This window comes from Solanum stenotomum, chromosome 9, assembly GCF_019186545.1.
Source record: "Solanum stenotomum isolate F172 chromosome 9, ASM1918654v1, whole genome shotgun sequence".
Taxonomy (NCBI): Eukaryota; Viridiplantae; Streptophyta; class Magnoliopsida; order Solanales; family Solanaceae; genus Solanum; species Solanum stenotomum.
Genome location: NC_064290.1, coordinates 34,362,835 through 34,390,179, shown reverse-complemented (window position 1 = coordinate 34,390,179; position 27,345 = coordinate 34,362,835). Strand labels below are relative to the sequence as shown.

Sequence of the window (27,345 nt, the reverse complement as noted above, 5' to 3'; positions counted from 1 at the left end):
CCGCGGGATTCCTCCTACTGTAGTCCCTTACCGTTATCACCGTCGTACTCCCATTTGGGTTCATGGGAGAAATGACCTCTCCATTACCTTGGGTTGTCATAGCTTGAGCCAACACTTGAAAAGTGGATCAAAATTCGACATGAGTCACTTGCTCGGCCAAAGGGTCAATCGGGGTTTGAGTAACCTTAGGCTCCACATCATTAGCCACTTTCCTGCTCACATAAGGCCTTTGAAGATCCATATACTAAAAAGCATAAAAAAGGAGTTAAGGGAAAGACCTTTATAGTGATGAACTCTATTGCACGACTTTAGAGTAGTGAAAGAAGTGAGTCTAAACTCCTTGTATCCTCCTATTCATATATTTGGTGAGATTAACACTCATGAACAAGACTCTACTTAACTCAGCTCCTCAGACATCCTAAGACCTTTCTAAAACCATGTGCAATGAATACCACATTTTTCACGACCCAAAGTATACCCTAGACGTGACATGAAGTATAGAACCCCGAGAGGCCCTATACAAGCCACTTGACATACATCATACATAAGGAATTATAATATTAGATATTGAAAGCAGTAATCGTCTAATATCATGAAAGAGTTTCGAACATAAGTGCAAAAATCCAACTATGTCTTGACAAGACATTTTAAAACCAACATCAGAGTGGTTGGGACGTAACTCATACACCATGTACAAGGCTGAAAACAAAAGACAACATAAGAAATAAAATGCTTCATGATTGTCCTCTCGAAGTATGAGGACTCACCAATCCACTAAACTGGGATAGCAATCTGAACTAGCCACGAGCAAGAAGAGAAGTATTGTACCCTATATTATAAAATAGTATAGGAACAATTATGCATTAGTACATGAAATGTAGTAAGTATTGAGAAATATGTATAAACATAAACATGGTCATTTGGGAAATTTAAACATGATATGCATGACCAAGCAAAAAAATTGATAAAGCCTTTAAGGGAAATCATATATCATGAATTAATCAAAGACATAATTAAGCTTTTAAGGAAAAGTCATAATTCTTTTGTGGGATATTAGCTTTAGCTAACAATAGACTGTGAGCTATAACATAGAATCCAATGTAACTCCCACACTGAGAAGAGAGATTCTACTTGCCAAGGTATAACTTTGTATCATATCATAAAGGCTATGTCAAATCCACTAGCTAGGTCATTTAAGATAATCCTATAGGGTCATATAGTTTGGAACTATAGATTGCTACTAGAGACTACCGTATTTGAGCCTCTACCTCAAAGTTTTGTCGGTGCAAAATTAAATACCAACAAAATAGATAAAGTTAATTATCAAAGCATAAAATTCGAAATGGAAATAATCACCATACCATTCAAAATCTTAAAAACGTATAAGAGTAGCTCTTTTAAATCATGATTCATACATATGTGATAAGGATATTTCACAACCATGATTTCATAATATGTGAGAAAACATTTAACAATTCATTGATACTTATCTCAAAAGCATCCTTAGTTCATAAAATACCATTTTCATCAAATATGCATCACTTTCATAAATCATCATTCATAAGTTCATACGTTTTCTTAATAAATTCACAGTGATGATCAATTATAATGCACGGGTCCATATGAAATCAATTGAAAATCATGTAATTGAATCATATCATGCATAATAAGATTGGAAATCAAACAATTGAATTAGACCAAAGAGGACCCATGGAGATTTCCATGCAACCCTAATCAAATTGGGTAAGAAATTGAATTGGAGAATGAGATTCTTTGGGGACCCAATAGATGAATGAAATCCATTGGTGGATTCCCACATACCTTGATATCAAACCATAGCAAATCAAGAGAAAGAGAAGAACTTGAAGCTTGAAACCATAGCTTTTCTTCCTTGAGCTTGAGAATGAACTTGGATGGGAATTGAGAATTTGAGAGAATGAGAGGGTTTGGGTAGTTTTAGGAATTGAAAGGTAATTATAAGACTTAGAAATATGGCCAAAACGATTTAGTATAGGTATTAGTTTCATCGTAAAAGAACCAAATAACCTTAAGAAATACCTGTCAGATAGGACCTACGATTCGTAGGACTTTCTAGGGCTTGTACTAATCAACCGTAGAACAAACTTCAGAAATGCAAAAAATAATCCAAATTCCATGAGACCCTTCTGCGATCTGTCATTCCTTCTATGGTACGTAGAACCTATGTTCAAGTACAAAATTTCACTAAGTATGGATTACTGCTATGGATCCAACCTATGACACATAGAACTCATCTTTTTCACTCATAGGTCAAACATAAGAGACTTAAAATTTCAAAAACTCAACCTAAGCTCTACCATTTTCCTTTTATAGCTTGTAGAACTTCCTATGGTCCGTAGATAGGACTCGTAACTCTTTTCCTAGGGATTAGTATGAAAATCCACATGAAACTTATTTTTCTAAAAATTTTCATACTACTCCCTAGGAAAATCTCCATGTAATTCACCATTTTCTTGTAGTACCAATTTTTGAGGTGCTACATCAAGCAATAGAATTTGTAAATTAGCCAATTGTTGCATAGAATTTTTACCATTTCAATTTTTCAGCCTCTACATAACTCAAATGGCTTATAGACTTACGACTTAAAGAATTTGCCACAACATTTAAGTTACTTGGATGGTATAGAATGCTCACATCATAATATTTTAGCAATTCTAACCACCTTCTCTACCTTAAATTCAACTCTTTTAACTAAACAAGTAATTTAGACTCTTATGATCCATGAAGATATAAATGTGTACCACATAAAAGTAGTGCATCATATCCTCAATGCAAACACTACAATTGCAAATTCTTAGATCATGGGTAGGTTATTCTAGTCGTGCTTCCTCAACTGTGTAGAAGCACAGACAATAACCTTGCTATGATCCATCTAAACACAACCCAACCCAACTTTGGAAGCATCAGAATAAGCAACATAACCCTATATACCCTTAGGAAGGGTCAAGACAGGTGCTGAAGTTAATTTATCCTTTAATTTGTAGAAATGTTTATTACAGGCCTCTAACAACTAAAACTTAACTGCTTTATGAGTCAACTTCATCAACAATACGGAGATAATAGAGAAACATTCCACAAATATGTGATAATATCCCGCTAAACATAAAAATCTACCAACCTTTATAGGATTCATAGGTATGGGCCAACTCTTTATAGCTCTTATTTTCTAGCTATAAACCCTTATACCTTCATCTATAATTATATGACCACGAAAAGCTATAGATGTTAGCCAAATTCACTTTTAAAAACTTAGTGTACACCCTTTGCTCTTGGAGAGTCGGTAGCACAACTCTTAGGTCATGCTCAGCCTCTTATTGCAAATAAATCAAGATGTAGTGAATGAAGATGATCACAAACACATAAAGAAAGGGCTTAAATTACATGTTAATCATATCCATAAAGGTTTATAGTGCATCGGTAAGCCCAAATGAGATCACCAGAAACTCATAATATCCATATCGGGTCGTGAAAGTAGTTTTATGGACATCTACTTGTCTAACTCATAACTGGCGGTGTCCTGACGTCAAATCAATTTTGGAAAAACATCTAGCTCCCTACAACTAGTCAAATAAATCATAAATCGTGAGGAGCGGATACTTATTCTTAATCGTTACTTTGTTCAGATTTCTATAGTTAATACAAATTCATAAAGATTTATATATTTTTCATTCAAACATGACTAGTTCAACCCTCTATTTTATTTTATGCCGTATGAAACATTTCTCGAGCAAATCTTTCCATTTCTCCTTCAACTTTCTCAGCTTTGCTAGAGCCATTTTATGAGGAGGTATTGATATTGGCAGAGTACTTTGGAGTAGATCAATGACAAAATATATTTCACTTTCAGGAAGGCTCCATGTACACCATATGGGAAAACTCCTGGAAACCACTTAAAACAAAAATAAATCTAAGAATTGCATGTTCGCTTTCCAGGTATCTAACCTAAACAAAATGAAATATAGCCTTTAGGTATCAACTTATGGACTCTAAGGTATGAAATAAACTTACCTTTAGGCATAGCAACATTACACTTCCATTATAGGACCAACTCATCTGGAAATTGAAATCAACATTACTATAACATGCTACTATCCATTTCATGCCCAAAATAACATAAAAATCAACCATATCAAGTGATGAGTCCACAATGTGGACTCATTTAGGGCTCCATTTTAATAGAGTTAGTGTCCTCAAATGCATATTTTGTCTCAATATCTTATGTAAATCCTTAAGTTTCAGGTATTTGGAGTTTGAGGAAAGGCTTGGACACTACTTGGCAAAAAGGAACAAAACGGCTAAAAAGACGAAGAAAAGAAGGCCTGAGGATCGCCTAATGCAATCAGTAAGTCACCGAATGGCCTTAACCTCGCTTAAAGTTCCATTGTGCTGAGCCCTGAAGGGAAATATCAAGTCGGCGATGAAAAGGAGCCATCGGCGTGTCGTTGAACAGCTTCGTAAAGCAGTATTATATCGCCCAATGATCTAGAACACGAAGATGCTGAAGGCAAAGGCTGAAAGGCGATGAATCAAACCAAAGGGCGGATCACCGAATGCATCGGCGATCCCAACTAACTGCGCCAAGTGAACCTTCGCAACACATTTTTTGACAACTATAAATACTAGTTTAAATTTGTATCGTAGTATGCAATTTCAGATACAACAATTTTATTTTCTAAGTTTTCAAGTAGAGAACATTTTTGCTTAGCTTATGAAGATTTGAAGACTTCCAATTCCAAGAAATTTGAAGTGGGTGTTGAAGAATCTTCATCTTAGACTTGTTTAAAGTGAATATAAATCATACCGAGTTGATGTTACTTTGATTTGGTATCATTTTCTTCCTTTTTTCTATGTCTAGCTAAAACCCAATTCTTGGGGTGTGATTTTGTGATTATGGGTTAAATTTCCTATTGGGTATTGCTTATTGTTAGTCTATTTGTTGTTTAAATGTGATTTCGCTTAGTAGTTGTGTTTGAACTTAATGGGATTGTAGTTGCAAATACGATTTCATCTTAGTGTTTTTGGCTGGCTCGAGAGAGAGGTTTTAAAACTAAGACTACTTAATCGATAGCCGGTGGTTATTGGGTCGTCGTGGGTTCAGCTCGAGAGTGTGAATCCTAGGCTTTTTCACACACATTCAGCTTGAGAGAGTGAACGGGCTAAGGTGGAGGCTGTGCTTAAAAGCGGCAACTCGGGGTTCGAGAGAAACTGAGTTGATTCAAGGTAAGTTGCTCAAGAGAGAATTTACCCCAACTAAAGTCTAGCCTAGTTACAATTGTTCAGCAATTGACTATCAGTAGCATTTACCTGATTGTGTAGTTTATCCCATATTCCTATCACATCCCAAGAATCTCGTCTCTTATATTCGCATCTTTTTTTTCATTGTTTTTGTTCATTAATTGAATACAAACTCCCCCATTGATAATTGACAATTGTGTCAACCCCTTAATTTATCATGTTTTTACTCGATAAAGTTTTTAGCTATGGTTAACTCTAGCATACTCGCACTTAACTTTTAATTCTCAGAAACCGCTCCCTTGGGACTCAACCCCAACCGATTCGGTTGGGTTATATTACTATTGTACTATCGTAGATACTTGAATCAGAAGTTGTGTCTTGATTACACAAACATCATCAAACTCTTTTAGATCAACTCGAGTAAATCTACTACATACCAACACTACACCGTTTCAATAAACCCTGCTACCTAATATAGACTCACAAACAAGAGTAGAAATGATAGATGGTTAAAATAATAATTCAAGAAATATCTCAAACTGACTTGCAATCAATAGAGTAACATAAAAGAGGGTAGAAGTAGGATCCCTGTACTCTTTTTTCCTATTTTCTTTATTCTTTCATGTTGAGCTTTAGAAAGCCACTGGGAGGGAGAATGAACAATCGACTGCTAAAGATCTTGAATAAAGCATTGATAGCTTTGCAGAGGAGAAAAACTTTGATTCTTCTTGAATGTGTTCCTTGCATGTTCAGGTGAACAGGGGCAGTACCAACTACGACTAGAAAGCGGTCACTCCTATTAATGAATACCATTCATGGTTGTCTATGTTAGTAACATAGCCATAACAACTTTGTTTTACTGCCTGAGGTGGTGATAACTTTTATATATTTCCTTTATTATAAGCTTGCATAGTGCTCTATCAAGAAAAAAAATATAGTATTTAAGAATAATTAATCAATGTACCTATGACAATGTCAAATGATACCTCCTAGTCCTGGTGACCACCCATTGCATAAAACAAAATTTACGTGCCTTCAACCAGATGACTCTCCCCCTCTACACCTTCCACTTCCTGAACTGGATTGAGGATCGAGTCTTGGAGGGAAAATTTGATGAAGCTAATGATGATTCTGTTTGCTGAATCATACAACCTCTCTCTCTCTATAATAAGATAGTACCACCTAATATGCCCTAAATTACCACACATATAAAATACTTTTATCCCCTGATGACATGGTCCAGGATGTGCCCTTCTCAACTAAGCACAATGCAGCAATGGTTGTCTTCCCTACTCTGAATGTTCAAGTCGTTGCAGAGAGACTGAACTCTAATCTCTCATATAAACCTGTAACACGGATGGAGCACTCTCTATAGGTCTAGACAATTGTCTGGAAGAAAAAGCCTCGTGGTCCCCTTGAGGTTCACTTAGAAAGCCACAGTCTTAGCTCTCTTCCTCTGTTTCTACTCTCTACGAGTATCTCGTAGCTGATGAAACAAATCCTTCTCCCTTTGGGCAAGAGCCTGATTTTGTGAAATATTTGCATCAGTCTCAGTAGACACTCCTAAGCATTTATGAGCCACATAAGACCCTAAACATAAAAAAAATAGATATACTCTATCCTTCTTCGTCTGCACTATGTGGGAATCATATATGGCCAAGGAATTAAATCTGAGGCTATACTCACGCATACCCATATTACCCTATTACATATGTAAGAACTACTCAACTTGAGCCTGTCGAAGGTCTTTTTGTAGGTACTGCTCTATAGAGGCCTAGGAGAACTCCTTCCACCAGCTGGAGGTGCATTAGTTTCGCTAGATGTTTCCCATGCCTCATAAAATAATATAGCTACATCACATAGCGTGAATGATCCTAACTCACTCCCTCCATAACTGTAGCCCGCATCACCTTCAATATTCTACAATTCTTATCAATAACATCTTGAGGATCTTCGTTTGGATAAGATCTACAGAAAAGTAAAGGAATCAAGTTTAGAAACTCACAAGCCCGCACAACCTCTAGGCTTTTGCTACTTCAAACTTTCATGTTGTCCAACATCTTTACAAGCCATAAACTTAATTGCTCCCTCAGTGTCCAGTCCTTTTAGAGATTCTGGAGGTTTGATAGGTGTTGGAGGTACAGAAACTTTGTCACCCTCATGTATCACTAGGAATGGTGATGTTGGATGTTTTTCTAATGTAGCTCTACCGGGAGAAAGAGGGGTTGTAATATCTGGAGCAGGACACTCGCTTTGAACCTCTAATCTATATATTTGTTCATTAGGTGGGCGTATATTACCATCTCCTGAAGCTATACATTGTGTAGATATCTACCTCATCGTCAGCATATTCTGAAATAATTACATGAATAGGATATCATATAACCTGATGACTTCGCTCTATAGCACGAATTGTCCATGAAAATGAGAAACAACACCAAAGTTTCCTATATCCTCATGATTGTAACTATGGTGCACCACATACCCATAAGAAAGACTCTACTATACATGGCTTTGTGGACTCCTTAGTACACGACCTCGCTATGATACAAGGTTTGTCATGCCCTAAAACTAAGGTAGGGCCCGACTGGCCTCGATATTGACTGAATTGAGAAGCCGTCTATATAACATATGAAATTGTAATACATAGGCAACCAGGCCACCTATCACAACCTCCTGGACCGACAAGGTCACAACTAAATAAAATTTGATAAAAATAAGGTTACCTAAGCCATAATGTAACTGAGCTGAGCAATGGAATGCCGACAAGACCATAAAACCAAACTGAACAAAACTATACATTAGCGTCCACAAAACCCTCTAAAGAGTAACAAACTTAGTTTTCAAAACAGATAATGGCTCTTGAAAAACAGAAGCATACAAACTCTCAGCTGAAGTTAGACTCTTATTGCAACTAACGATAAAAGCATGTATCTGCACCTGCATCATGAATGTGGCGTATACAAGCATAGGGACATCAGTAAAAATACCATGTACTGGTATGTAAGGCTAAAAGCGGTAAAACGGAGTATATCAAAGATACTAAACTACAGTTAGGGATAGAAAAAACTCGAGACTCCGGAAGCTGAGATTTGATAATGACTTAACATTTATCTTCTAATGCATCAAATTAAGCACATATACCAATCATACCTCCCCAATGGTGAACTATACGATAATCATGTCATAGTAGTGACCCTACTTAGCCGAGATGGCCATCTTGGTGGTGTAATGACGGAGTAAGAATAAGCCCACCAGACATGTTTGTCATGGTATTATGGTGACAAAGTAAGAATCTACCCACCAGACATGCATGCAGTGGTGTTGTGGTGATTCAGTAAACATCTACCCACTAGACATGCGTGGTGGTATGGTAAACTATAGTATTATAGCTTCCTACCGAGATTACCCCATTGGTAGTGCAACATGAAGTCATAACCACTATCATTTACCAAGCCAAACATGCTCACATCGAGTGTATCTAATAATTGTACCACATATGCAATCTAACTCTAAGAATGCAACCTAAATAGGCCACTTCAAGACTCGTGAATTGTAACTATGTACATGTAACATATAAAGCTTTCAAATAGCATATAAATATGCCTACTCTATACTTAAACAATAGCTAGAAGGTTTAGATGTCATAAGGAATCCAATAGGCTTATAAATGATGTACCAAATCTATTTACAACGCCTTCATGTATAGCTTGAACAAGAGATCAAATATTTTTATTTATATTTGATCAACTCCTTTACGATCTGTATATATACATATATTTTATCCATAAGGTGCTTCTTTTACCCGTGTCAAAAATTATGTAATTTTACTCTGTTTATAAACTTATTATGTCGATGATCACCAATAGTTCTTAATGTTTTTCATGAAACTCACATACACAACTACTTTTAAATGAAAACACATATAGGACCAGCTCACAGTGCTCACGATAAGGGATCTCCAAACACAATTTACAACTACGAAAACAATTGTATATATATCGCCATTTTCGTCATATTCATATATTTTAGTATTATAGAAATTATAGAAAATCACCATGTTTTCCAACCTTTTAACCGAACCATACAATACCTCAATAGGAGTTGAAAACATAGGAATACTAGTCCAATCAACGATGTATATTGGTTCTTGAAAATAGAGGAAATGGGTATCTAACCTTTATTTGAGTCCTTTAACATAATACAATGTCTGGATTATCTCTTGCTCCTGCAATATAAAACAACAACCAATGAAAATTCAACTTTAAATAGTTATACAACACATCCAAGTCATTTAGTCTATTCAACAAAACACATGACTGGCGTAAATTCAAGAGAAATTTAAATCAATAGGTGTTCGTAGTATTAATCCATTCATATTACCAACAACAATACACTACACTTAAATGACTCTAATACATTAACCTTCATCCACAAGACCAGTGCACACATCCCTCACCAAAAACATCAATTAACATGAGGGGAAATTTTTTTCGCGACTCCCTATTACCATCCTATGAGTTGTACCCATAGAATATAGATAAAACATGAAGAACATCACATACATGAGAGAAGGGAACATGCACATACCTTACTTGAAGCAGATGTTGTCCCTTAAGATTGTATTTAACCAAGAAGAAATGTTGTTTGTTCACTCCAAAGACTTGTTGAAATTTGCCTCATGAGCTGTTAATTGATGTTGAGTTGGCATAATGTCATGGCTGCTGATGTGTTTTCTGTTTTCAGAAGATAGATATTTTCTACTTGTCTTTCAGTTGTGAGTTTCCTAGTCTTTAGGCATGTAGAGTTGTTGGTAGACTTAGTGCCTAGTTAATAGGAAGATTCTGTTTGCATTATTTACTGCAGATTGTTAGGAGTTCCTTCTATTTAAATATTTTGTTCTTTCATCTTAATAAACTATCTCTTTTTCTTCTTCTGTCGTACGTTTTTCTTTAGTTGTTAACACCAACAAATTGGTATCAAAGCTCTCTTCTTAAGGGACTTGTGAGTGTAGTCTGAGTGAACCATCAACAAAGTCCCTACATGTTGCCCTGAAAAGCCATCAGAACACATAGATTCAGAACACTCTTCTGGTTCTTATGCTATTTCTCCACCAGTGTTTAATGGAGAGAACTACCAGGTATGGGCTATCAAGATGCAAACTCACATGGAGGCATGTGATCTCTGGGAAGCAGTAAAGGAGGATTACGAAATTCTTGTTTTACCAGGCAATCCAACAATGGCTCAGATCAAACTTCACAAGGAAAAGAAGACAAGAAAATCCAAGGTGAAATCTTGCTTATATGATGCACTTTCACCTACATTTTTTCTAGAATCATGACGTTGGAATTGGCAAAAGCAATGTCACACCCCAAATCCGGATGTGATGGCATGTGTCCATTTTTCACCGGACACGTCAGCCTAACCCAACCACAACGATAGAGAAGTAGAAATACGAGAATAAAAGATAATAAATAAGCGGAAGACTTTAATTAAGACTCAACACTACCCAGAATTTGGTTGTCACATGTACAAACCTCTAAATATAGAATTCAAATAAAAATATACAAGTCTCAGAGTATAGTTCTCGAACAGAACAAAACTGAAAGTAAAGATAACTCAAGGGCACGTCTGGAATGAACCGCTACCTCTCGAGTATGTCCCGAAGCTCAATCTGCTAAAGAAAATACTAAGCCGAATCTGAGAGAGCTGTCAACCTACACAATTATGTAGAAGCAAGGGTGAGTACCGAAAACCACAGGTACTCGCAAGTAACTCTAAACTAAGCAAAACTAGCAGCTACAAACAACTCCTTTCAATCCCAACCGAACCACCGAAACTTCAATCTAGCAGCAAACCAACCAACCTATACTAAACAGATCATATTCAACAGCCAGAACCAACAGTATATCCTCATCAACCTCAGATCAACAAATAAGAGCAAGTAGATCAAATTCCACATAAGAAGGGTAAACCGATACAATCCACACATCACAGACAAAGATAAGGCAAATGCGATGCAAAATGCAATAATGATGTCATGTAGTCGTGATGCATGTCTGTCCTACGATACACATCTGTTGACGTAATCAGTCCGCGCTGAATACTCAAATCAGAACCCATGGGGGCCACACATGGACCATGTATCACCGCCGGAACCAGATCCCATCGGCATCCAAATCGCTAGCCGGAGCTAGTCCATCTCATATATCTCTAGCCGGAGCTAGTCTCAACTGTGTCTCATATCCATCCATCCTCATATCAGTGTCTCAGAACTCATGCAACAGATAGTTCACACATGGGATGAATAATGAATATGCACATGTCATCAATCACAATCATATCACGATCACATCATAGTATTACACATCATCTGTCTCAATCACAATCATATCACGACCACATCATAGTATTACACATCACCTGTCTCAATCAAAACCATATCGCGACCACATCATAGTATTACACATCACCTGTCTCAATCACAACCATATCACGGCCACATCATAGTATTACACATCACCTGTCTCAATCACTACCATATCACGACCACATCATAGTATTACACATCATCTGTCTCAACATCAATGTCTGTATAAATCATAGCCTACTCATGCTCTTCTATCCCCTCAATATCAGTTACACATGACTTATTCAACAAATTCAAGTCACATATAACACATTTAGCTCATTTTATTCCCCATCTTTCATTTACAACAATTTCAATCAACAAATAAAACCCATCCTCAATCCCCATTACTCCCCAACACAATTAGGAAAGTAGTCATGCGTAGTCTAAGAGTTTTACAAAGTTTGGAAGCCACTTGCCTTAAAACGAACTCCAAAAGTTACTTGACTTGAGCCATTCCTTTTCTAGTATAATCCGGATCACGATAATCTATTCAAACAATTAATCACAATCACAATTCAAGTCCAATGACACCAAAGTCAAGAAATTTAGGGAAAAAGGGCAAAACGGTCCAAAAGTCTCATACCGGAAAACGATACCCAAATCTAGAAATTTTTTATGTAAAATGATCCTTAAAGTATTTGGAAGCTAATGGTGAAAACCAATTTGAAAACGGAGTTGAAATCAATTCACAAACTCAATTTGAAGGAAAATCCACGTTCTTGAAGTAGCTTAAAATATTCGGATCCGAAACCCCGACTCGAAAATGAAATATCTCTTGAAAAACATCTTATCCATGCTTAGATAAGTTCAAATATGAAATTTCATCAGAAACGGAGTTAAGATCGACCTTGAAATTCTCAATTTATCAAACTTTAACTTTACCGGGAAAGTCCAAATTGTATGCGGTTAATATGATGAAAATAATCGATGAATCAATAATTTTATGTTAAAATCAGTTTACCCATAACATAAGGATCGTAAATATACCTTTTTCATCAAAAAGGGAGTCCAAATCGATAAAACTCCAATTTTTCCCAAGAGATTTACGGATAGGAAAAAAACCCAGATAAATAAATTATGAGAAAATATCAAATTGAAGATTGAATACTAACCCTCATATTAATTCAAGAAGAAACCCGTAAGAATCACTCCATTCCAATCTCTAGAACTCCCGATATGCTCAAAATACCAAATGAATACAGTCTGAGATTTTTATAACAGTACATGGCTGTTATGCACCAGAAAAACAGCAGTTAATCTTTCACTAAAAAGGCTGTAATTTCCTAATACGATAGTGAAATGACCCGATTCTTTTTTTAAAATGTCTTAAATAATGATACGGACCTGCTCGTTCAATCGGAGCTCAATTTCATACTCGTTTGCCCAGTCAAATATCATTTCTACTCGGTAAACAATTTTTTCTTATTTGCGATAAAAGTCCAATCTCGGGTTAGCGAAAATGCACCAAAATTTGCAAATAAGTCCTATAATTCATGTTCAAAGTTTCAGAACTTTCGGAATAATTTTTCGACCTTTAAAACTAATAATGAACCCTTTAGTTGCCACAATTTGCTGAAATAGTGTCAAAGCATCCAAGAAGCTTAAAAGCTCACCCAAAACTCATTTGGCACTTCCCGAACACAAACCAAATATGCTACTAGCTTGAAAAATGACATTTTGAACTCAATGAAATCGTCGGAATTTGAATTTGAGGTCTCCTTGACCCGGTATCCGATAAGGCGTCAAGAAACTAACTTTAGGTTCAAAAACTCGAAACGCACTCGGGGCCTCTAAAAATTCAACCAAGACTCATTCTAGACTTAGAATCACCCCCTGAATCCAACGGTGCCCTCGGAATTCCATTTCGAGCACCGGAACCTCATTTGTTGACTAAAGTTAACTCTTGATCAAAATTTCACAATTTTAGCAACTTAGGACCTCAAATCTTCGTTTTAAATCCAAATTCGACTCCGTAAATTCCCATAGACCTGTTTCAACATTCTAAAACTGCTGGAATCAATGGAAATTCGATTCGAGTCTCGAAACTCCAAATGACTCGAAATAGCACTTTTAACCAAACTTTAACTCTTAAAAACTCAACTTTCCAAAAACTCAACTTTTCATCAATTTTCCTTCAAACCAACTTCGAAAATACAACAATTAGGACTCGGGGCAACTATCGGGAGGGGTAAAACGGTCATTTTATAAAAATTTCCAAAAATGACCTTTAGGGTCATTACAAGCAATCTGGGATTTTCTTAAAGAAGAATACCAAGGATAATCAAAGGTATGAAAGTTATGAATCTCATTAGAGAATTTGAGATACAAAGAATGAAAGATTCTGAAACTATCAAAGAATACTCAGATAGGCTTCTTAGCATTGTGATCAAGGTAAGAATGTTGGGCAATAAGCTTCCTGATAGCAAAGTTATTGAGAAGCTTCTTGTTACATTACCTGAGAAGTTTGAACCAACCATTGCTTCCTTAGAAAATACTAAGGATCTGTCAAAGATCACTTTGGCAGAATTACTAAATGCATTGCAGGCACAAGAGCAAAGAAGGTTAATGAGACAGGAAGGGTCGGTAGAAGGTGCACTTCAGGCAAAGTTGCAAAACCATCCTGGAAACAAATACAAGAAAATTAAAGGGAAGAAGAATTATGCTGAAAATAATCAGGTTTCTGCTGGTAATGGAAGTAGCCAAAATTCAGGCAGCCACAGAGGAGAAAAATTCCCTCCGTGTCAATATTGTGGAAGGAAGAATCATCCTCACTTCAAATGCTGGAGAAAGCCGGATATGAGATGCTGAAAATGTCAGAAACTTGGGCATGCTGAGATCATCTGCAAGGAAAAAGGACAGCAGCAACAAAGAGAAGCTCAAGTTGCAAATCAACATGAGGAAGAACAACTATTTGTTGAATCATGTTTTGCATCTAGTATTTCAACTGACAGTTGGCTTATTGATAGTGGTTGTACAAACCACATGACTAGTGATGAAAAGCTTTTCAAAAGGCTTGATAGAACAACAACATCAAGAGTCAGGATTGGAAATGGGGAATACTTTCCTACAAAAGGAAAGGGGACTGTGGCTATTTAGAGTTATACAGGTACAAAACTTATTTCTGAAGTTTTGTTTGTTCCTGAACTTGATAAGAATTTATTAAGTGTTGGACAACTACTTGAAAATGGGTTCAAATTATTTTTTGAAGATAAGGCGTGTCTGATCATCTATCCAAGTGGTCAGAAACTATTTAGAATTAAAATGCAGGGTAAAAGATTTTCTTTGAATCCAATGGAGGAAGAACAAATAGCTTTTCCAAGTCAGTCCAGTGTTGCAGATACTTGGCACAAACAGTTGGGTCATTTCCACCACAGGGCGCTTTTGTATATGCAGAAAAAAGGGTTGGCAAAAGGTTTACCTCCACTTGAAAAGGAACTCCCAAGTTGTGAGGCATGTCAATTTGGTAAGCAGACAAGATTGCCATTCCCAAAATCAACTTGGAGAGCAACTCCAAAATTGCAGCTGATTCATACAGATCTTGGAGTCCCCCAAAGAACTCCATCATTGAAAGGAAGCAGGTATGACATAATTTTTATTGATGATCTAACAAGGATGTGTTGGATATACTTCTTAAGATTCAAATCGAAGGTTGCTGTAGTTTTTTGGAAATTCAAAGCCTTGGTAGAAAATCAAAGCGGCTGCAAACTACAAGTGCTCAGATCAGATAATGGGATTGAATACACTTCGGATCAGTTCAAAGACTTTTGTGAAGTTGCTGGAATAGAGCATCAACTTACTACTCCATATACTCCCCAGCAAAATGGAGTAAGTGAAAGGAAGAATAGGACCATCATGGAGATGTCAAGGTGTATGTTGCACGAGAAAGAGCTTCCCAAAAAGTTTTGGGCAGAGGCAGCCAATATTGTTGTATTTCTGTTGAATAGGCTGCCTACAAAGGCAGTGAGTGGTCAAACACCTTTTGAAGCTTGGCATGGGTACAAACCTTTACTAAAGAATCTCAAGATTTTTGGTTGCTTATGTTTTTCTCACATACCTCAGCCGAAAAGGGATAAACTTGACAAGAAGGCAGAACCTGGAATTTTCATTGGCTATAGCCTGTAGTCAAAAGCTTTCAGAATTTTCCAACCACAAACTGGAAAAATTTTGGTAAGCAGAGATGTGGACTTTGTAGAACAAAAGCAATGGGATTGAGATGGAGAAAAGCAAGAAAGAGAAGCTAATGAGTTGCACAATTTTGAGGAACGAGTAGATCATCCTCCCATTCGAGGAACCAGATCACTCTCAGATATCTATCAAAGATGCAATGTAGTTGTATTTGAACCTGCTGAATATGCAGAAGCTAAAAGAGACAAGAATGGATAGTCGCAATGCAGGAAGAGCTAACCATGATCGAGAAAAATGACACATGGAAGCTGGTAGAAAGGCCTCCAGACAGAAAGGTTATTGGTGTTAAATGGGTTTACAGAACTAAGCTAAATACAGATGGTTCGGTGAACAAACACAAAGCTAGGCTTGTAGTGAAGGGTTATGCTCAGATTTTTGGTGTAGATTTTTCTGAAACATTTGCACCAGTCGCAATGGCAATTGCAGCACAAAAGGGTTGGAAAACTTACCAACTGGATGCTAAATCAGCTTTTTTGAATGGTTTCTTGCAAGAAGAAATCTATGTTGAGCAGCCTGAAGGATTTGTTGCAGAAGGACAGGAAGAAAGAGTCTACTTGCTGAAAAAGGCCCTCTATGGATTAAAACAAGCTTCAAGGGCTTGGTACAGTAGAATCAATTATCATCTTTCCGACTTAGGTTTTCAAAAAAGCCTAAGTGAATCGACTCTTTACGTAAAGCATGTTAACTCTGACATTATTATAATTTCTTTGTATGTTGATGATCTTTTAGTAACAGGGAGTAATGTTGTGCTCATAGAAGAGTTGAAAAAGGAGATGATGAAAGTCTTTGAAATGACGGTTCTTGGAGAGATGGCTTTCTTTCTTGGAATGGAGGTTAAACAAATCCAAGATCAAATATTCATTTGTCAGAAGAAGTATGCAAAAGAAATTCTGAGGAAATTTAGAATGGACGAATGCAAAAGTATGAGTACGCCTATGAATCAAAAGGAGAAGTTAATGAAGGACGATGATGCTGAACGAGTACAAGAATAAAGCTATAGAAGCTTGATAGGATGTTTGACGTATCTTACAGCAACAAGGCCAGATATATTGTATGTTGTAAGTGTACTATCCTGATTCTTGAATTCTCCTAGTGAATTGCATATGCAAGCTGGAAAAAGAGTACTCAGATATGTCAAAGGCACAATGGACTATGGAGTCAAATTTAGCAAATGCCAGAATTTTAAACTTCAAGGATTTTCTGACAGTGATTGGGGTGGTTCCGCTGAAGATATGAAAAGTACTTCAGGGTACTGTTTTATTTTTGGCGCTGGATGCTTTTCTTGGTGTTCGAAAAAACAAGAGATTGTTGCTCAATCAACTGCAGAGGCAGAATTCATTGCTGCTACAGCTGCGGTCAATCAAGCTTTATGGATAAAGAAAATCTTTTGCGATCTTGGGTTGGAGATGAAGGAAAGCACTGAGATATTTGTGGACAACCAAGCTGCCATTGCTATTTCACACAACCCAATTTTTCATAGAAAGACCAAGCATTTCAATGTGAAGCTATATTTTCTTAGAGAAGTGCAAGAGGATGGTTTAGTGAATCTGGTATATTGCAGAACAGAAGAGTAGTTGGCTGATATATTTACAAAAGCTCTTTCGGCAAGCAAATTTGAGTTCTTGAGAAAGGAACTTGGAATTTGCAGCTCTTGATGCAAGGAGGAGTGTTGAAATCTGCCTCATGAGCTGTTAATTGATGTTGAGTTGGCATAATGACATGGCTGCTGATGTGTTTTCTGTTTTCAGAAGATAGATATTTTCTACTTATCTTTCAGTTGTGAGTTTCCTAGTCTTTAGGCATGTAGAGCTGTTGGTAGACTTAGTGCCTAGTTAATAGGAAGATTCTGTTTGCATTATTTACTGCAGATTGTTAGGAGTTCCTTCTATTTAAATATTTTGTTCTTTCAGCTTAATAAAATATCTCTTTTTCTTCTTCTGTCGTATGTTTTTCTTTAGTTGTTAACACCAACAAGACTTAAGTGAATAATATGCTTGGTTGAGGAACAATACTTGATTCTTGGTTGATTTCTCAATTAGGGCTTTTGGAGAGGAGAGGGCTTCAAGAACCAAAAAAGAGGAGCTTCATAAATAACTTAGGAACTGTCTCTAATGAATTTACCTCATACATATCATTTTTAAAATATTTGTAATGACATAACATGTGCTACTCACGTTCCCAACACAACCAATTTAGGTTTTTGCATAGTTCGTAGTAAAACAAGCATATCTATTTTCTCTGAAGTCTTATTGATGAGTGATTTATTTCATTAAACTACACTCACATATATTTAATTTTATATATTATATAACCTCTAAATCCTCATATGCTAGGAGATATGATTATCTCAATTTAGACCACATATGAGATTATATGAAATAATATGTCGTAATGTAACCTTCTAACTTGTAACCTTGTTATGACACTTATGTTGATGCACAATGAGTAACAACCAATATGATCATCCCTTTAGAACCTTATTCTCCTGGCAACTCATCAACAAACAACGTAAGATGAAAAATATAGTTTTGGACGCGTATATGTTTAGCTTACTGAGTTAGTTACCTTAAAATATACGGGGTGTTACAATTTGGCTTGTCTACCTTTGTTTATATGACATATTGTTACTCTAACATGACCTTAACGGTCAGCTTAGTATTTCAAATGTTGTGTTACCTGACCTTTTGGGCCCTTAGTTTAATTAGCTAGTATATTTTAGTGACTAACTTGATCGAATACGGTTTTGAGTTTCACTCACGCCTCCCCTAGTTTTGAGGGTGAAATAAACAATATTGAAATGTAGATTGATCATTCACACATTGCACCCCTCTTAAGAATAGGAAAACTAGTTATTCATGACATAAATTAAAAAGTAATACCAACATTATCAGCTATAATAGTTATTGAGTTGAATCCCTGCATAAATGAATCTTCAAAAGCCTTCAATCACAAGAAGGTTCCCAGATTTCTAACTACAAAATTCTTCCTAATTGTAAGGGTTTTGTAGAGAATGTACTATGAATTTTAAAGAATGTAAAGAAAGTGTTCTCTCATTTCAAAATCTATTTAAATTTTTGAGAAAATATTCACAAAAATGCTCTTCGAGACAATTTAATGATCTAAATTGAACTCACATAATTGTTTGGCAATACACCAATTTGTCACTCACCTCGTTGAATCGATTTGTGCAATTGATTCCTTTTTTCAGGCAACTGTGAATTTGGAAGATACTCTAGACCTTTGTTGAGTCAATTCGGTAATATTATGAATGTCCTTTTTGTGTCGCCAACTTGATGAGCATTTAAAAGGTAGCGGCTGCTATTTTAGGAGAGCTGAAAGTCAGTTTACTATGCTTCAAACTTGATGCGCAATGCTCAGTGCAAACTTGACTACCTTTTTCTTCTTTTACTTTCTTCCTCTTCTTTTCAACTCCAAGGTATCCTTAGAACTTTCATAGTTGAAATATTATTAAATTATGATCAAAAGGGGTATAAATAAGTATTGAGGACATTACTTTTTTATGAGAAAAAAGCCTGAAATGAGTCCTAAATCTCCAACTCATCATTATTTTCTTAAAAAATATTTGATAATACAAAAATTTAGTCAAGTTATATATAACATCCTCCAAAAAAAAAAAATATTTGCATTGTTGAAGAAATTAATCATTTCTAAGAATTATAATGCTTTCTTTCCAAAAAAAATTTGTTAACACTTCAAAATTTTGTTGTAATATACCAGAATATCTTGATAATATTTTATTTGAAAAATATTAATTAAATAAATAAATACAAGTTATTTTGAATGTTAAATGTACTCTTGGCATTATCAAAATTAAAATATAAATCAAATTAGAAAGTAAATACAAAGAATTTAATTTCCATGAAGACAAACAACAGGATACAAACCAAGAGTGCAAAAGATTAATATCTACAGTATTTTTATTTTATTTTTTAAAAAGTTATATAAAGTATACATATTTCTGTGTATTTCTTATTTTTAAATATTGTATCTATATAGTCCATATTAAATATAGTGATGAATTGTTTATGGATAATTTATTAGTAAATGGTAGAGTGAAAAATTTTACCAAAAAAAATGTCTGATCTATAAACAAACTCAAAAATGGATAGGTCAACAAAAAATCTAAGTTCTCATATTTTTATATATCATTTTATAAGGTAGAAAAACAAAGAAGTTCAATTTTATGAAATTAAGACATAAGATATTATGATTTTTTTTTTTTAATTTCACTACGTTCAATTTATCCAAACTCATCCAATAAAAAAGATTTAAATTTTCTGGACATGTCTGCTTCAATTTATCCTCAATAAATGATATAGAGATAAAATAGACATGCTAAATATGGTGGGCGAGTCCCAAGAATTCTTTATGATTTGAAAAATAAAGTTGCGTTTATATTTAACAAGTAGAAGGAAAAAATTGCAAGAAAGTTTTGTGAGGAGAAAGAAAAAGAAGAAGAAAAAGTTTAAAATGGGTGAGAAAAAGTAAGGATATAGAAAGAAAATGATACCTCTTAAAACATAGCTTGCACCATCGAATTCACCTCCACTCCTCCTCCAACCACTATAATCCAGCCAGGTCAAGTGGAACCTCCTCTGAAAGATACTTTCAAACTCAATATTGACGGATCCTTCGACTCCTTAAACCGCATAGGAGGCATCGGAGGGGCAATTCGGGACGACCTGGGAAACTCGAAAGTTGATTTCCATTACAAATTGATGGGAATTACCTCTACCCATATGGAAATTATTTCCTTACTTAAAGGAGCAGAGTTGGCCGACTAATTTCACCTCAAGCCTTTGGAGATATAGACCAATTCCAGGGATATAATACGAATTCTAACCCAAGATACTAATCTAATCTATAAACCTCCTGTTTCCTTATGCAGGTATTGGCTGGAAAAGACAATCCAACATAATTTTAGGGAGAGCAACAAATTAGCACACATACTAGCAGCTTATGCGAGGAAAAATGGTATTAAATAATGTATAATCCTCCTAACACCACCCTTATGGACGCTGCAACTACTAGAAGATCAGCATGTATACACTATCACTTAAAAAATGTCAGCCAGAACTTTTAATAATCTAGTAAAATATGGGTATACTAATATCTCTGATGTAGTATTATCATATGTAACTTTTCCTCAACCTTTATTGATTTATTAGATATATAATATCCTTTATTACCAAAATAAAAAAATAAATGGGTAATTTATGGGTCCCACAATGTACAGATTGTGTGCGCATAGCCTTATCTTATCTTTTAATGTTTCCTTTTAGGCAACTAGAAAGATGTTATTTATATGATCCGTTCTAGTGACAACATTTCTATTCTATTTTATTAATGTAAGAATCATTTTTTTGCTTTGTTTGCCAGATTAGTATGCTTTGTTTTCTAAAAACGCTTCTCTCATAGCCCAAGAAATCCTCACACCAATGAAAATATGTGCGCCTCACATGAGCGAGTATAATTTTTTATCGAGAATTTCATTTCTTTAAATTTTTACGAATTCGAGCATAAAATTGGTTCTCTATTAATGTCCTAATTAAATTGTTGTATATTCATAATTTGTTTGGGTTCTCGACTTTTAGTTGGTGAAAATAAACTAAAATATTTACATCATTCCTTTTGATCCTTCCGATATAAAAATTTTTCAATAGAGCTTAATGAAAAAAATTATTAATCAGAATTATTGAATAAATCAAGTGAATAATAGGTAAAACCTTTTATAGACAATGTTTTGGAAATTTCAGTAATGAATAGACAAAACTTATCATAGATACATTGAAACAAAATACTTGAGTTTAGAAATATAATCATTCATTCGTCATTCCCTTGTAGAGATAGAATTATACAATGAAACAAAGAAACATGCATGCATATGTATTATAGTTTGTTTTGCGATATGGTAATGAGAATTTAGAATTTCTCCAAACTATTCCTTTTTGTACAAGCCTGCATTGGGTGATTTGCAATGATTTAGAAGAGGATAAATTAAGAGTTGAGGGTGATCGATCAAGATGTTTTTCAAGTGCAACAAATTGCCAACTAAAAGTGAAGAAATAGTTTTAATCTTAATTTTTGTTTTTGTTATACCGTATTTATGGATTGTGATGAATCCTAAAAAAGATATAATAAGGAATATGAGCACCTACAAATTGAACAAACAGATCTTCATATTAGCAGGGCAAAGTAATATGGCAGGTCAAGGAGGAGTATCTTACTCTTATTGGGATGGTATTATACCACCCGATTGTCAATCTAATGAAGATATTTTAAGGGTTAATGTTGATTTACATTGGGAAATAGCTAAGGAGCCTCTAAATTATGGGGTTGATTGTCTTCGCAATTGTGGTATTGGGCCTGGAATGGCATTTGCTAATGCAATTCTTAACAAGGATCCAAATTTTGGTGTAATAGGTTTAGTTCCTTGCTCTGTGTCTGGAAAAGGAATTCGCTATTGGTCACGCGGGAATATTCCATATGACCAATTGGTGAAAAAAGTCAACTTTTCTCTTAAAGATGGAGGACAACTTCGAGGACTCTTGTGGTTTCATGGTGAGAGTGATACAAGGACCAAGTTTGATGCAACTCGTTACAAACCCAAATTCCAAAAATTCATTCAAAACTTGCGAACTGACTTAAACTTTCCTCACCTTCCACTTCTCATGGTACATTCCTGCCCTTCTTATTCTTTTATATATATATGTATATATATATATATATATTAAAAGTTAAAAAATAAAAAAATCATATTGTTTCTGATATTATCATAGGCTATACATTAGGTACATGCCAAGATACAAATTGAAAAAATCATAATGCTTCTGATATTATCTTAGGGTATGCTTTAGGTACATGTCAAGACAGAGTATTGGTAGTAGAATCTGAAAGTGCCAGGTGTTGCTATCTATATATATAATATTGTTAGTTTTGGTGCACCTGTAAAACTCATGGGGGGTCAATTTGGTTGTGTCAAATTCTTGTAGACTCCTCTAATTTGCCTAACTTATGTTTTTGAACGAGCATGATTCTAATTGTATGTGTTTCGTGAAAATGGTAAATAAAAATAAAAGACTATGAAAAATTATTTGATTAGAAAGGTCTAAAAATATCTATATGTGATCTACCCTATAAAAACATAGAATAATTGTGATTCAAGACATAATTAATTGTATGTCTTTCGCAACAAACACTCAGGTTGATGTACCCTCTTCAAGTCTACTTGGACTTGAGACATAACTTATTAACTTTGAACTTTTTAATTACTTCTTCAAACTAACTCATATTGAAGTAATGTTTATTCCATATTATAAAATCAGGAATGGATAGAAATTGTATCTCGATAACCTTAAGCATGAACTAAGGCAGGGCTCATAACTCAATTTAAGTTGATGAAGAAACGTTTGTGCTCTTCACTTCTTTTGGGCATGTCTTGCATCTCATCTTCACACTTGAATGCTTATGATTTTCTCTCTCTTTTTTATTCGCTCCTTTTATTTTAATATTTGTTAATAAGTCCGCATTTTACGTGATTGTTTGTATAAATAAGATAAACTAATTAAACAACACTCATAAATTTGTCATAATCAGATTATGCTATGAAATACATATTTTATTTGGGTTACTTTCTTTCATTCCTTTCTAATGAAACTTATAAGTCGGAAGAATTCTAATAAAAATTAATACTACAATATACACAAATAAATTCCTCTTTGGAAAGATTAGAGCTTCTCGAAATGAGATAGCATCAACACATTAAACTTATCATAACATTAATGTTAACATGTTTCCTCGTTTTCCCTTATCCAAATAATTGTTGACACCATTTTTTTTGTTGAGTAAAGTTTATAAAAAACACACCTAAATTGTATCTTTTTTTTTAGTTTCATATCTAAACTATTTGGACTAGGAGAAACACACCTATATTATCACTCATTAGTTTGACAAACACACCTTAATGCTGACTGGACTAAATAAACTTAGGCGAGTCTGGCCTTGATTTTTCATCAAAATTTTATTTTACTAACACGTTTTTTTTCTTCATATTTATCCTTCCTTTTAACGGGGTTCTCAAGAACTTTATATTTCCTATGAAAATAGTTTAGAAATAATTAAAAAGCCAATAGTAAAAAGTAGTCTTTTAATTTTTAGGAAAAATTACCTAAATAACATCTTATTTATCATAATCTCTAAAATTTCCTATCATTTAAAAAAAATTAAAAATCTACTCTCAATACATCACTTTCCTCTCGCTGATACATTCCTAAAAATTTTATCCTTATTTTTTATATTGGAAATATATTTTAACCCAATAACTCAATTAATATGAACTAGAAGGAGTATCATAAAATAATTTTATAAGTGTAACTGATATTACTTAAAGACAAATTAATAAGAGAATTAAGGATTATAATTTGCTAATTATTAGCTTTTTCTTATGATATTTGTTAACTGATTTTTAAGTTGCTAAAGTCTTATTTCTTTCTTTTAACTTAGTAAGTTACAAAAAATTTATAGAAGTGAATAGGAGTATGTCTCTATCTTATCAACAAAAATCAATATCAAGAAGAGTGATAGAGATGATTTTCATAGTTAACTAAAGATTTTGTATTTGAACGTTCAAAATTGATGAACATATATACGAAAGGTCATACTAAACAATTTCTAGTGATTTCATGAGCTAAAATCATTAACATTTCTTCAATATATAATTATGTATTATATAATTATGTATTAAGTACACAATGTTACTTATGATTAAACAATTAAAGAGAATCCTCAAAGTGTTCACCCATTGAAAATTGCCCAAAAAATTAGTATCTTGTTTTATTAATAGGCTATAACTACAACACACAACATATATTGCTACAAAATATGATGTGATTATATATGAATTTTCTTCTTGCTAAACTCTTTTGTATGATATTTTTTTTCTTAGCAATATGCATGATAAAAAATTAATTACAAGTTTTTCATGATTTGTGACTAAGAACTTATACTTATTGCTACAAAAGTTTCCTATTATATTGTAGTTATAATGATAAAGCATTCTTAATTATAACGAAAAATATATTTATTATAAGTGATTTTGTTTTTTGCCATGACAAATAAATTGATATTTATCTTCATAGAATTATCAACGTACGCTCACCAAAAATTTGTTTAAATTTGGTATAATCAGTTGATAAAATAATAATATATAGCAATCTATTTATTTAATTATTAATCCTTAGTTACTAATTGTACTTACATTTGAAAATTATTAATTAATTCAATTTAATAGTAAACCATAAAATCATTATTCAAATAGGCGAGGTTTAAATGAAATAATAATTATAGAATAAGTTGATCAAGATAAAACACGAGTGAGATCTGATAAAATTATATTTCAAATTTACCAGTCAGATCCGATAAGATTGAACCAAATAAAATGATTAACACGGTTAATTATATTATATCGATAAAGATATTATTATAATGATACTTGGTGTTTGATTTTATAATAAAATTTATGTCAGATATTCTAATTGAAGTGATTTTACAGGTAATCCTACATGTTCCAAGTCCATGGTTTAAAGGAAAGTTTGTAGATATAGTTAGACAAGCTCAAATAGATGTTGAACTTCCAAATGCAGTGAAGGTTGACGCAAACGGATTACCATTGAATCCTGATGGTATTCATCTCACAACTGCAGCACAAATTCGACTTGCTAATATGTTGGCTGACGCATTTCTTTCTTCCAACTTTACAGCACCCACCAAAACTGAATATCACATGATATGATGTCACTACTATAAAATCAAGGATTTATTCATTTTGAAATTGTTTCATCTTTCAGACTTATTATTTGTTGAATAATTTTTCTAAAAGTCTGCTTTAATTTAATTTGTAGAATGAACAACATAACTGAATTAGGAAGATGACCTTACAAGAATCGATAAGACGACATAAATGATAACCTTCCGTTGAGTGATACTTTTTTTATTACTCTCTTCGTTCCTTTTCATATGCCATCCCTTTCTATAAATAGTTGGACCATATTACTTATCATTTCATAATATCAATGCATAAATTATAATATTCTTCGTCTTATACCCCTGATAGAGTAGTTAATTCATTTTGAAAATATATAATTTGACCAACCTAGAAAAACTAATAAGTAATTAATATTATTCATTGAAGTACTTCATACGTTGATTAATTACTCTCTCCATTCACTATTCTATAAAATATAATTTTGAAAATAAATTCAAAAATTTAAATAGTCATCATAATGCATTTTCATTTTTGAAATCTAGCATATTCATCATTTATTGAAAAGTTCACTTCAGAAAATATTGAATAAGGGTAGAAGAGTAAAATAATTTAATTTCTTAATGCAAGTGCAATCTAAAAAGGTGACATATAAAAAGGAACGAAGGGAGTATATATATATATATATATATATATTTTTTTTTTTTTTTTTTTTATTTTTTTTTATTTTTTTTTTATTTATTTTTTTTTAAATCATATAAATCAAGTTCAAATACAATCAACGCAACATCGTTTTTGAGAATTGTAGTAAATATTAATTAGTAAGGAGTTGAAGAGGAAATCGATTTCACGGCATATGTGAGAATTTTTAGACGTCCAATGTAAGATTGACCCAAACTCCATACCTTAGATCTTGAAGATTACCTAGAATTTGCAAGTATTAAAGGCTCCTCTCCTCTCATGAATCGTGATTCTCCAGCTCTTTCTGTTCGCCACCAATTTTCCAGCAATGCTTCCTTCGGTGTTGCTGGAAGTTGATAGTGATGTTTCATCTACTTGCTTAATGGAGGCTCTTTCTATTTTTGTCTTTGTGTCTTTTTGTTTTTTCCATATTGGACTTTTTCGTAGGCCTTATCCTTAGTGTCTTTTTCTTTTTCCTATTTGTTGGTCCTTTTGTTATTAATAGAAGGAAAATCTACGAAATATAGCAAACATCAATATTTATATACAGTTTATGTTATTTATGTTATATGGATATAACTATAGCAAACTTTATTATACACAAATTGTTAGTTTATTTTCTAATTTTTTATTTATTTATTTAGATGATTATTAGATAGAAAAGATATTACTACATGCCTAATAAATGTTATAATAGGCACATTTTATGCTGCTCTATTCCCCATATTTACCATATTCAATATTTTTCTCTTTCAATATCTCCGTATCAACGTCTCTTTTTTATTTTTCCCCTCATTTTCCTTCTAATTCAATATATTTTACATGATTGTAGGAATTAGATTTTTGTGATTATCTTCATTTGGTATCTTCTAATTGCATTTTTTTCTCATTTATATGAAGTTTATATTTGTATACATCTATATGTTTAATCAATTTTCATAGAATTTTTTTTGAGAACGAAGAGAAGAGAAAAGGAGATGGGAGGTGGATACGGACATGGCACAACCTTCAA

At 33.8% G+C, this 27,345-nt stretch overlaps 1 protein-coding gene and 1 long non-coding RNA gene across 3 annotated transcripts; one reads left to right on the top strand and one right to left on the bottom strand.

Moving 5' to 3' along the window:
* Positions 1–600: 600 nt before the first annotated feature.
* On the bottom strand, positions 601–20,789 carry LOC125876584 (uncharacterized). Of its 2 annotated transcripts, none has more exons than XR_007447514.1 (6): positions 20,403–20,789; positions 19,041–19,319; positions 17,844–17,930; positions 9,865–9,937; positions 9,453–9,502; positions 601–829 (listed from the first exon to the last, which is right to left on the bottom strand). It is a non-coding gene; the product is annotated as an uncharacterized LOC125876584 (long non-coding RNA). The 2 variants fall into 2 exon arrangements; XR_007447515.1 differs by lacking the exon at positions 601–829 and adding an exon at positions 5,821–6,070.
* A 1,126-nt stretch (positions 20,790–21,915) lies between these two features.
* On the top strand, positions 21,916–25,682 carry LOC125877475 (probable carbohydrate esterase At4g34215). The gene is made up of 2 exons (XM_049558761.1): positions 21,916–22,566; positions 25,443–25,682. The coding sequence occupies exons 1-2, from the start codon at positions 21,916–21,918 to the stop codon at positions 25,680–25,682; spliced, it is 891 nt and encodes a 296-aa protein (XP_049414718.1).
* Positions 25,683–27,345: the final 1,663 nt, after the last annotated feature.

Coding starts and splice junctions, on each gene's coding strand:
- LOC125877475 (XM_049558761.1), top strand. CDS start 21,916: ATGTTTTTCAAGTGCAACAAATTGCCAACTAAAAGTGAAGAAATAGTT. Junction 22,567..25,442: donor CTCACCTTCCACTTCTCATG/GTACATTCCTGC, acceptor GTGATTTTACAG/GTAATCCTACATGTTCCAAG.